The 12,888-nt window shown below is 39.0% G+C and overlaps 1 protein-coding gene across 11 annotated transcripts in view; it reads right to left on the bottom strand.

Moving 5' to 3' along the window:
* ARPP21 (cAMP regulated phosphoprotein 21) overlaps window positions 1–12,888 on the bottom strand; it is a 266,329-nt gene that overhangs the window by 92,681 nt on the left and 160,760 nt on the right. For 9 of the 11 annotated variants that reach the window (XR_004376261.2, XM_032798729.2, XM_032798727.2 and 6 more), the window contains 2 exons: window positions 9,737–9,774; window positions 6,355–6,414 (listed from right to left, as the gene is read on the bottom strand). Coding sequence is in view for 10 of the 11 variants with exons in the window: in XM_032798729.2 (XP_032654620.1) it covers window positions 6,355–6,414; window positions 9,737–9,774 (98 nt within the window). In the remaining variant the exon portion in view is untranslated. The remainder of the gene's footprint in view (window positions 1–6,354; window positions 6,415–9,736; window positions 9,775–12,888) is intronic. The other 2 variants (XM_032798733.2, XM_032798736.2) reach the window with 1 other exon arrangement.

Genomic DNA, 12,888 nt, shown 5'->3' with positions numbered 1-12,888 from the left:
CAGTGGGCGAGGATCCACTGGTGATGGGATGCATATCAGCAATAACCACACTGCTTCACGGGATACCTCACAGATTATAGGTGACTTCAGGGATGACAACAGAGAAGAATGTTCAAGTGATTGTCCTGGAGATTCTTTGCATCCCACAAAGGAAAGAAGACAAAAGATCTTGTAACTGAACTGAACTGAACTGCTGGCTCGGTAAATGTGTAAAGCAGAAAATTTTGGTCTTGTGTAACCTTGGTCTACCTTCTATGGGGAGAGAGGGCTGTACAGGATGGTCTCCACATCAGCAGAAGACGAACCTTTATATGCATAAATTGAACCCAGATTGTATTACTGAAATCTGGTGGGAACATTTGCATGACTGGAATGTTAAAATCACTGGCTATCACCTATTTAAGAAGGATCATGGGGCAAAAATGGTGTGAGAACGGCACTATGTCAAAATGACATTATTTATTTCCAATTTACTGACAACTCAGCAACAAATGATCTTGTGTACTTACAGATCAACTTTCTAACAGATAAAGAGCACAAGCTGGTGTCTGCTACACACCATCAAATCACACTAGAGAATAGTGTGCACCTATCTATATATGCACCTACCTATAACGCATACCAAAGAAAAGCTGCATGATCATGGGGGACTTCAATTTGAGTGACATATGCTAGAGGCCTTAGGCTGCCAGTACTAAAATATCCTTGGAATGTCTTAATTTTTAGAGATGACAATTTCCTAACTTAGAAAGTGTTGCATCCTAAATGGGGGCATTCTATATTAGACATCATCTTGACAGATAAAGAGGAACTGATCACAAAACTACAAATTAGTGGTAGTTTAGGTACAAGTGATCACAACTTGATCACATTTATAACATGCAAATATAGAATATAGTCCAAACCCATAACATATTACACTTGGTGCTTTAAAAGGGTTAATTTCATAAACCTAAAACAATTATGAACCAGATCAGTTGGGAGACAGAATTTAAACAGAAAAATCTGACTGATCATTGGGAACTGTTCAGAAACGTTTTCTAGATGCACAAAAAGCCACAAGCGAGAAAGAAGGCTTCGCTGGTTAAAAACCAACCTGCCACAGAGGGAGAAAGCAGCTATAACGTAACATATATAACACATAGAATACAGGGAACTTGACAGCAATGAATATAAATCAAAAGCTAGGAATTGTAGAAAACTGACAAGGGAAGCAAAAGGACATAAATAGAAATGTACGACTGGCAGAGTTAAGGACACTAAGAAGTAGTTTCTTAAGGTATATTAGAAACAAAAGGAATCCCAACAATGATATTTGTCCATTACTAGATGGAATGGTGGAAGTGTCAATAATAATACAGAAAAGGTAGACTTGTTTAATAAATATTCATGTTCTATATTTGGGAAAAAGCAAGATGATGTGGTCATATCACGTGATGCAATACTTTCTATTCCAACAGCAAATAAGGAAGATATTACACAGCAGCTACTAATGCTAGATATTTTAAACTTGCATCTCGATAAGTTCAATCCAAGAGTTTTGAAAGACCTGGCTCAAGTGTTCTTTAGACCATTAATGTTGATTTTCAATAAGTCTTGGAACATTGCACAAGATTCCAAAGACAAGAAGAAAGCTAAAGTTGTGACAATATTTAAAAAGAGTAAATGGGATGACCTACTTTATTATAGGCCTGTCAGCCTGACACTGATCCCTGGAAAAATAATGAAACAGCTGATATGGGACATGATTAATAAAGAATTAAAGGAGGGTCATATAATTAATGCTAATCAACATGTGTTTTTGAAAAAAAAATCTTATCAGAACAATGTATTTTTTGATGAGAATAAAAGTTTGGTTAATAAAGGACATAGCGTTGATGTAATATATTTAGACATCTAAGGCATTTGACTTGGTATCACACAACACTGATTAAAAAATTAGAAAAAATACAAAATTAACATGACACATATTAATTAACAGATTAATAACGGGCTAACTGAATAGTTAACTGGGAATCATCATCCAGTGGTGTCTCTCTACTGGTGTCCTGCAGTGATTGGTTCTTAGTCCTACACTATTTAACATTTTTATCAATGATGTCGAAGAAACAAAATTATTACTGACAAAGATTGCAGATGACAGCAGATTGGGGTGGTAAATAATGAAAGAGACAGGGTCACTGATACAGAGTGATCTGGATTGCTTGGTAAACTGGGCATAAGCAAACAATATGCTTTTTAATATGGCCAGTATAAATACATACATCTAGGAACAAACAACGTAGGCATTATTTACAGGATAGGAGACTCTATCCTGAGAAGTAGTGACTCTGGAAAGGGCTTGGGTGTCATAACTAAGGTCCTATAAAATTCGTGATCCATTTTGGTCGATTTCACCGTCATAGGGTTTTTAAAATAGCAAATTTCATGATTTTAGCTATTTAAATGTGAAATTTCATGGTGTTGTAATTGTAGGGGTCCTGACTCAAAAAGGAGTTTGTGTGGGTGGGTGGTAGGGGGGGTTGCAGGGTTAGTGCGTGTGTGTGGGGGAGGGGTTGCAGTACTGCTATCCTTACTTCTGAGCTGCTGCTGGCGGGCACGCTGCCTTCAGAGCTGGGCAGCTGGAGAGTGGCAGCTGATGACTGGGAACCCAAGTCTGAAGGCAGAGCCACTGCCAGCAGCAGCACAGAAATAAGAATGGCATGGTATGGTATTGTCACCCTTACTTCTACACTGGGCCCTCAGCAGCTGCCACTCTCTGAAGGATGGCAATACTGCAACCTCCCTAAAATAACCTTCTGACCCTCCTCCTGCAACTCCCTTTTGGGCAAGATTCCCAGTTTGAGAAATGCTGGTCCACCCCATTAAATCTGTATAGTATAGGGTAATAGCACACAAAAGACCAGATTTCACAGGGGGAGACCAGATTTCACAGTCCATGATGTGTTTTTCATGGTCGTGAATTTGGTAGAGCCTTAGTCATCATGGATAATCAGGTGTACATGATCTCTCAGTGCGACACTGTGGTAAAAAAGGCCAATGCCATTCTTGGATGTACAAACAGGGCAATACTGAGCAGAAGTAGGGAAGTTTTATTACCTCTGGTATGCACTGGTGCAAGTGCTACTGGAATACTTTGTCCAGTTTTGGTATCCACAATTCAAGAAGAAGGTTGATAAACTGAAGAGAGTTCAAAGAAGAGCCACAGGAATGATTAAAGGATTGAAAAACAGCAATAGACTCAAGGAGCTGAATCTGTTTAGCTTAACAAAGAGAAGATTAAGGAGTAACTTGATCACTTTCTATAAATACCTACATGAGGAGAAGTAGTTTGATAATAGAGGGCTCTTAATTTATTAGAGAAAATGTATAACAAGATCCAGCTGCTGGACATTGAAGCTTGATGTATTTAGACAGGAAATAAGGCATACATTTTTAACATTGAGGGTAATTAATCACTGCAATGATTTACCAAGGGTTGTGATGGATTCTCCATCACAGGAACCTTTTAAATCAAGACTGGATGTCTTTCATGCTGTAGTTCAAATAGGAACTAATTCAGGGAAGTTCTACAGCCTGTGTTATCCAGGAAGTCTGACCAGATGATCTCAGTGTTCCCTTCTTTCTTTATAATCTACAGCCTATAAATGTGAGGATTAATTTTGACTTCTTCCTTTCCCTTAGCTCACATATCTAGGCCATACCCAAATCCCACCCCTTTTTCCTCCTCAACATCTCCAGGATCTGTCCTTCCCCATTATCCTCCCAACCCACATCCCCATAATCAAGTTCCTTATTGAAGCATTTGTCACAACCTTCTTCTTTCAGGGCACCCAAACAAACACATTGCCTCTCTTCAGCCCATATTACACCTCCTAGCTTTCTACTTGCCCACTGATCTGAACATGTCACTTCCCTGTGTAAACCCCTCCATCAGCTTTCTCTCTGTTTAATCAAATTTAAATTTCCTGTCACTAACTTCAAAGGCATATATATATATATATTCTACCCTTCCCTACTTATCCTCCCTTGTTATTAGTGTGCACCCTGTTCCCACTCCATTGATGTTCCCACTCTTGTTTCCCAATTGTCAGCTTCTCTCACAATCACAAATAGGTCTTCCCTCCTTGAGAGATACAACCTCCCAGGCATGGCTGCCACCCCAACCACATTTAAGTGCCTCTTAAAGACCATCTTCTGTCATGCTGCTTTCAGCGAATCACTATATGTTCCCTTCCCCTGTCCATCTGCCTGCCCAATCTTTGACTGTGAACATCTTGGAGGTAAGGACTGCCCATTCTTGAATGCCTGCAAAACATCCTGCACATGGGGGTTGCTAGCATAAACAAAAATAATAATTCCAAGTACACTATGAGCTGAGAGCAGAAGGCTAAGAGCAGAATTTGGCTTATTATGAATAGTTTATGAACTGCCTCCAAATGAAAAACAAAATGCCTTTCACAGCTGTGTAAAAACTCAAAGCAGAACTTTTGTGAATTTCTAACTAGATTTTAGTACTTGGCCATTTCACAACATTTTCCATAAGTGAAAAGCAAAGGATGCTTGCCTTGGCTGCTGTTGTTTGAGGACTGGGGTGGTGTTGTTTTTGCTTCCAGCAAAAACAGCTTCTCTTTTTCATTTAGAGAACCCGAGATTTAGATAATCTGTGTTATTGGGGAGGTGAAGGAACTGAATGTCAAAGATCCAGATAAGCTTAGTGCATTGCTTGGCTTTGATCGGAGTCTTACAAAGATCTGATCAGCAGTGTTTACTGTCAATTTTTGGGAAACCAAACAATGGGAGAGCACAGCGGAAAGATCACAGATGCAATCAAATTGAAAAAAAAAAAAAGGTAAAGATTTCAAAAGAAAAAATGTTTTTAAATTTTAACAAGAAAGAAGACTATATGGACAAGCATTACTTGCTGATTCTGTTACATTCTTCTTCTTTAAAAAACAATGGCCCTCTTGTATTTATGTTTTCGTAAAAGAGAGAGAGATAAATGAAGTACAGCTGTACCCTGATGACCTGAAATCTCATTATCTGCAACGCTGGGTTATCCAAAATTTCTTCCGGTCCCGCAAATCCAGAATTGATTTAGAAATGGACATTAATTACTACAAACCTCACTCTATCTGAAGATTAGATGCGCCCCATCCCAAGATACTCAGACAATCAAGGTTGGCCCGCACTATGGGAAAAAGATAATTTATCTATTGCCTGAAGCAACAGGCTGTGGATCTGTCTGTGATGGATCCACTGGTCACACCACCATCCCTTCCTTGGCCCAGCCTTATTCTACCTTCCAGCCCTGCTGTGTAGGGACACCCAAAGACCTGCATGGGCTTCTCAAATCCTGCCCCCAAAACAGCAAGAGTGCATACTACATGCTAATAAACAAACATATACATTCACACACACGCAGTAAAGAAATAATACCACCTAGTTATCCATGTGTTATGTAGGTTAACTCCTATATTTTCCAAAGTCTTTACTATTTTTGCATACTCAGTTTGAGACACCTAGTAGTAAGCGCCTGGTTTTCAGAGTTGTTCAGCACATGCATTCCAAATTATTTAAACTGGAGTTGTGAGTGGTCACCACTTGTAAATATCAGTCCCTTATTAGATGACTCAACTTGAGTATTTAAGCAAGGTGGTAGGGTCTTCTATTGACTTGCCATGGTGGAAGGTGTGGAAACTCTCTATGAAATGTGAACTAACTGCTGTTGATTCACAGTGGTATGTGAAGCCTGTTAACTCCACTATAGATATTAAAGAGTGGATCTCCGGAAAAAGGGAACTAGCATCCAGAACCAAAAGAACATAGAAGAAAACCCTAAAAAAAGAGTATAGCTTGGGGGAAAAAGCTTCACCCAAGGTTTATTAAGTGCTACTTCTCTTTCAACTGGGAAGAAAATCATCATAAGAAACGGGGTGAGTTTGGGTGACAATCCAACAGTGTATGTGTATATGTGTGTGTGTTTTGTATTAGTGCAGAGTGGTGTTAGTCCATTCACAGGCACCCCCAAATTGTTGCTCCCCAAATTCATGGACAATTTTGGAAATCTAGGTCTAAGGTCCTGATCCAAATCCCATTCAAGTCACTGGAAAGACTCCTATTGTATTCAGACTGTTGAAGCAAGACTTTCCCAAAGTCACATAGGTGGTATGGATAAAATCAAGATTAGAACTCAGTTGTCCTGACTACCAGTCCTGTGTCCATAATTCCTCTCCATATACACACCTGTACCCCCATACCTATTAAGATACTTGTTTCCATCTGTGAGGACACAGAAACTCACAAGTGAAAGTTAGTTGGAAAGAAATCTTTAATAAAGTAAACCATACAAACCTAAATAGCTGTCTTTTCTTATGGGTGTCATTGCATATACTGTTGTCTTCCAAGAGCCTACTGAAAATGAAAAGAAAAGAAAAATTATGGTAATAGACCTGGGAGTTTTAATGATAAATTCAACTTCACGTCTTTAATGTTAAATCCCATGTTGCTCCTTAGCAACAACTTCTAGTGTTCTGTACCCATACTTAAAGAAATGAAGCTAAAGTCACTCCTATTTTGACCTCGTTGGAGTTACTCCCAGGATGATTCTGCCCCAGGACGGTCTTTCTGTGATGCCTAATTGTGCCATAAAACACCTGCCAGCAAGAGGCTGGAAATCTTTTACCACTTTCTAATAAACAAATTGCAACTCTCAGAAGCCAAAGAAAAACATGTTTTTTAAAAAAGTTTCTTAAAGAAAATAAACCCAGCTATACCTACTAAGATCTAAAAACTCCAAATCAGCAAAATACTGCACATGCTTAATTTTAAGAACATTGTAAGTCCCATTGAAGTCACTGAAGCTTGAAGAAATGCTCAGGTGAACTGATGAATAGAAATGGTATGAAGCACATGTTTAAGGCCTTGATTCAACAAAGCATTTAAAACACATGCTTAACTTCATGTACATTCGATCCTTCTAGTCAAAGTTAGGGGCGCAGGCAGAGACGGATACACCCTGGAGGTGAATTCCCGGCTGTGAAGATGGTGTCACCAGGAAGGCTTCAGCTTCCTTGACCATGAGATGCTGTTCCAGGAAGAAGGACTGCTAAGCAGAGATGGTGTCCACCTATCAAGGAAGGGAAGAGCATATTTGGATAAAGACTGGCTAACCTAGTGAGGAAGGCTTTAAACTAGATTTGAACGGGGCAAGTGTTCAAAGCCCACGGGTAAATCAAGAACATGGAGACCTGGGAGAAGTTTCTGAATTTGGGGGGACCATGGGCTGTTGTAGCAGGGATAAAGGAGAGACAAGACAAAACTGGGGGAGGGGGAATCAAATCACTATCTTAGATGTCTGTATACTAATACAAGAAGTATGAGGAATAAGAGGGAAGAACTGAAAATGCAGATAAATAAAGACAACTATGACATAGTTGGCATCACAGAGACCTGGTGAAATAATACACATGACTGGAATATTGGTATAGAAAGGTACAGCCTGCTCAGGAAGTACCAGCAGGGAAAAAAGGGAGGAGGTGTTGCCTTATATATTAAAAATGTATACACTTGGACTGAGATTGAGATGGAAATAGGAGACAGACTTGTTGAAAGTCTCTGGGTATGGATAAAAGGGGTGAAAAACAAGGGTGATGTCATGGCAGGGGTCTACTACAGACCACCTAACCAGGAAGAAGAAGTGGGTGAAGCTTTTTTTAAACAGCTAAAAACATTATTTAAAGCACAGGACTTGGTGGTCGTGGGGGACTTCAACTACCCACACATCTGTTGGGAAAATAACAAAGCAGAGCACAGATTATCCAATAAATTCTTGGAATGTATTGGAGACAATTTTATATTTAGGAAGGTGGAGACAGCTACCAGGGAGAAGCTGTTCTACATTTGATTTTGACAAATAAGGAGGAACTGGCTGAGAATTTGAAAGTGGAAGGCAGCTTGGCTGAAAGTGATCATGAAATGGTAGAGTTCATGATTCTAAGGAAATGGTAGGAGAAGAACAGCAAAATAAAGACAATGAAGGCAGACTTTAGCAAAAACTCAGGGAGTTGGTAGGTAAGATCCCAGGGGAAGCAAGTCTAAGGGGAAAAACAATAGAAGACAGTTGGCAGTTTTTCAAAGAGACATTATTAATGGCATAAAAGGCAAACTATCCCACTGCGTAGGAAAAATAGGAAATATGGCAAGAGACCACCCTGCCTTAACAGGAGATTCTCAATTATCTAAAAATCAAAAACAAATCCTAAAAAAGTGGAAACTAGGTCAAATTACAAGGATGAATATAAACAAAACAAGTATGTAGGGACAAAATTAGAAAGGCCAAAGCACAAAAAGAGATCAAACTAGTCAGAGACATAAAAGGTAACAAGAAAACATCCTACAAATACATTAGAAGCAAGACGACGACCCAGGACAGGGTAGGCCCATTACTCAGTGAGAGAAGGGAAATGGCAGAGGCACTTAATGACTTCTTTGTTTCGCTTTTCACCAAGAAGGTTGATGGTGACTGGACATCTTATGTAGTAAATGCCAGTGAAAATGAGGGAGGAACAGAAGAGGCTAAAATAGCAGAACAAGTTATCTAATTCATCCAAGGAATTTTTGTCTTCAAGTCACCAGGGTCTAATGAAATGCATCCTAGAATACTGAAGGAGCTGACTGAAGAGATATCTGAGCCATTCACGATTATCTCTGAGAAGTCATGGAAGATGGGAGATATTCTAGAAGACTGGAAAAGGGCAAATATAGTGTCCATCTATAAAAGGGAAATAAGTAGAACCCAGTGAATTACAGAGAAGTCAGCTTAATTTCTGTACCCGGAAAGATAATGGAGCAAATAATTAAGCAATCAATTTGCAAACATCCAGAAGATAATAAGGTGATAAATAAGAGTGAGCATGGATTTGTCAAAAATAAATTGTGTTAAACCAGCCTCACAGGGTAACAAGCCTTGTGGATGGGGGAGGGAAGCAGTAGATGTGGTATATCTTGACTTTAGTAAACGTTTTGATACTGTCTCACATGACCTTCTCATAAACAAACTAGGCGAATGCAACCTAGATGGAGCTATTATAAGATGAGTGCATAACTGGTTGGAAAACCAATCCCAGAGAGTAGTTATCAGTGGTTCACAGTCATGTTGAAAGGGCATAACAAGTGAGGTCCCACAGGGATCAGTTCTGGGTCCGATTCTGTTCAATATCTTCATCAACGATTTAGATAATGGTATAGAGAGTACACCTATAAAGTTTGTGGACAAGCTGGAAGGGGTTGCAAATGCTTTGGGGGATAGGATTAAAATTCAAGATCTGGAGAAACTAGAGAAATGGTCTGAAGTAAATAGGATGAAATTCAGTAGGACTAACATTCCACATTTCTATAAAATTTTTCATCCAATAACTTCAATGCCTTTCACAAAGACTAACTAATTAGTTAAATCCTCTCAGCACTCCAGAGAGGTGGGTCATTGATAATCAATCATTACATTGGTGTTTTGCTGGTTTAACAAGCACGTGTTTAACCTTAAATTCAACAGCTTTGGAAAGTGGCAAGCAACATCTGATATGCTCTTATATCACCATATACCTGAAGACGATCTAAGTGCAAATCCCAGTAAAGAGGGAAAGCCCTCAAATAAGTTGGATCACAAATTAATTTGACAATGAGTCTGAGACTAATAGCCACAAATTAAAAAAAAAAAAAAAAGCAATTTTTTTACCTGTTTTCCACAAAAAGGTTTTCCTGGGAGCAAACTGACTGAAAAATAAAAAAAAAGGATTGAACCAGACATTCTAGATATGCTATCGTCCAATTTCTTGCTTGATTTTAGAATTATCTTCCCCATTCAGGCTCAAGGAGATTTTAATTCATGCATCATTTGCATTTGTAGAAGACAAGTGGGGGAAAAAAGTCAAGAATAAGGTCACACCAGTAAAATAACTCCCATGCATTACAATATGTTACTTGCAACTCATCTCAATTTTGAAACAAACTCAGACTTCTCAGTCTTTGGGTCAGAAGAGGCCAGATGTATACAAGGTCCTGACGTTTTGAAGGGAAACAGAAGAGAGGATTCCACTAGTCTGCCTACCAGCTAGCAATAAAGTGACACCATAACACACAGCTGCATGGGAGGAGGACAAACGGGAGAAAAGCATGCAAAATGGGTACAGTTCTGCAAGAGAGTGGAGATGCTATAACACTTAAAAAATATTACATAATTTAATTTCACAAACAGAGAAGAAACAAATGCATCTGGTACTGAGAAATACAATAAAAGCATTGTAAAAAGTCCTCTCTTGGAGGATTTAGATTTTGGCCAAGGTGAGAGAGTAGGAAGAAATAAATCCTACTGGCAAGTATGCAGTTCTTTTAACATTCCTTAATTTTTTATGTTGAGAAATGAAGCTGTGCTCAATTTCCCCTGAATAATTCTCTCTCCCTTTGATTTTTTTCATTTCCCTCCTATTTCATGTTAATTACACCAAGTGCACAGTTGCTGTCATTGGATTATATCTCCATGAGGTACTGAAGAAAAAAGACAGATAGTCCTTCCACTGAATTTAAACAAAAGGAAAGAGTGGAAAAAAGGTCCATAACTTCCATAACAATAGAACTCGGTTCATGGAATAATAGCATGCCATCATCAGGCATGTCAAATTCTAATGCCATAGGAAGTGCTTTTATTTAGTATGTTCCTATTTTCAACAGGATTGATTCATGACTTGTGGGCTAAAAGCTGAACACATTTGTGTCCATTCCTGGGCTTCACCAAATATACAAGGCCAAATTCTCTACTGGTGCAAACTGCGCTCAATTCTATTGAAATATTGTGCCAATTTGCACCAGCAGAGAATTTGGCCCACAATTTAAAATAATGCAATTATTGTAATCCTTCCATTTAGCATTGTTGTCAGAGTATATTGGGTGAGCATAGTTTGGTAGAAAATGTGTCCGAGAGTTCTTATTAATTGTATAGCTTGAGTAGCATGGGCTTCCTAAGCAGGATCCCAACTAAATGAGCAGGACTAATGAGGTGAATCAGTGGCGAGTTCTTTTCTCTGTAAGGCAAACCCTCAGGATATTAAGGGTAAAATCCTGGCCCCACTAAAGTCAATGACAAAACTCTCATTGATTTTAACAGGTTCAGGTTTTCGCCCCAGGCTGAGAGGCCTACATGGAGTTGCATACCTTTTCACTATGGAGCACTGTGTTCCTTTATACAGTTGCTCCACTCCCTCTTCTCCCATTCTTAAGAGGCCCCTTCCCTAATATTAACAAACCTGTCAAACTGCTTCTCTTCCTAATGAAGATGAAAAGCAAAAGTCCTCTTATTCCAACCCTTAACACAATGGTTTTCCTGTCTGCATAGATAGGATGGGCCAAATTTTCAAAGAGGCCTCATTTTGTCCTCCAGCTGCACACACATGAGTTTTGTGCACCATGAGTTTTTGCATTGTCAATCTGCTAATGTGTGTATGCAGATGACTACCCAAGCAAAGCTGTACATGCACACGGAGGCCATGTTTTGAAAAATTTTGCTCAGGAGTGTTGCTGCTGTTCATGGATTTACATTTTATTAAAAACTTGAGAGATGTCTGTTACCTCTTCAGTATCTTGAAGAGTATCAGTGTAATCTGCATTACAGCCTTATGGACAGATTCAATGAAAACTCCATTCATCTTCCATGCTGCAGAAGCTGGCACAAGGCCATACAATTCCTGGAATATCCATTTTTCAAGGCTGATGTGGGGCTCCATGACACAGAAGACAGACACATTTTTATTATATTATCCTTATTATTAAAAACAAGGAGGGCTTAAACGCTTTGGGTAGCAATTTAGCTACTAGGAGGTCAAGATTCACTTTCCATTTTTGCAGTATCAATAACTCTCAATTTAAAGTCCCAGGGAAAGCTTAAATAACCATAGCATAGCTTTTAAATCACCTTTCTGTCAGTTATAGATCTAAGGGAAATCAAAACAAATCTAGAATGAGAAAATGTTACACAAGATTATTTGCTCACTTTGTAAGGACCCTTGCAGTCCCTGCACACTCAAAACTTCCATTCAGGTTCTATGTGTACCTGATTGTCCTTCCTTCTGGAACCAATATTTTATCCATTCATTTGCAACCCCATTTTTAGCTGTCCCACAACATTTTTTCTCCAGTGGGACATACATAAGCTCTAAAAGCCTAGGAACAGAGTGACATTTTTCACCACGTTAGATAATGGACAGTAATATCTTAGCATGGACAAGGTGGTTTGCAGTTTTCACACGTTAGAACGCTCCTTACTACTGTTTACCTGAACCTGTTAATACCTGTGTAAACTACAGCCCCATTGTTTTCACTAGAATTGCAGCATGTGCTATGTGGTAAAAAACACTTATTTTCCCAATATGTACACACTCTACAAGGATACATCTTTCATGGTGAAGCTCAAAAGCTTGTCTCTTTCACTAACAGAATTGGTCCAATGAGATATTATCTCACCCACCTTTAATATCTTGGCCAATTATTTTTCAAAATGCTAACAGCAATTAAAATGTAATTTGCATTAACAGACACTCATATTCAGGGTCCCATGTATTCTGCAATTCTGCTGCAGTGCAGTTTGCTGTAGACCCCACCCATTGTTGCAGAACTGAAACTAAGCTTTCATTAAAAAAATATGTTTCTAGTCCTCATGCTTTAAAAATAGCCTTGAAAATGTGAACCTAACGTAACCAAAGCAATGTTTTACTGCTGGAAGCCTGAAAGGTTTCTAGAAGGTGGGAAGCTCCCCATCTATCTCAGTGTGTTGTTGATCCTGAGAACTAATAATGGCAATTAAAATGGCCCACGTTAACAATTACCTTACCACACATT

This window comes from Chelonoidis abingdonii, chromosome 2 (genome assembly GCF_003597395.2).
Source record: "Chelonoidis abingdonii isolate Lonesome George chromosome 2, CheloAbing_2.0, whole genome shotgun sequence".
NCBI classification, from domain to species: domain Eukaryota; kingdom Metazoa; phylum Chordata; order Testudines; family Testudinidae; genus Chelonoidis; species Chelonoidis abingdonii.
Note: the sequence above shows the minus strand (reverse complement) of the source record. Positions and strands in the feature narration are given on the sequence as shown.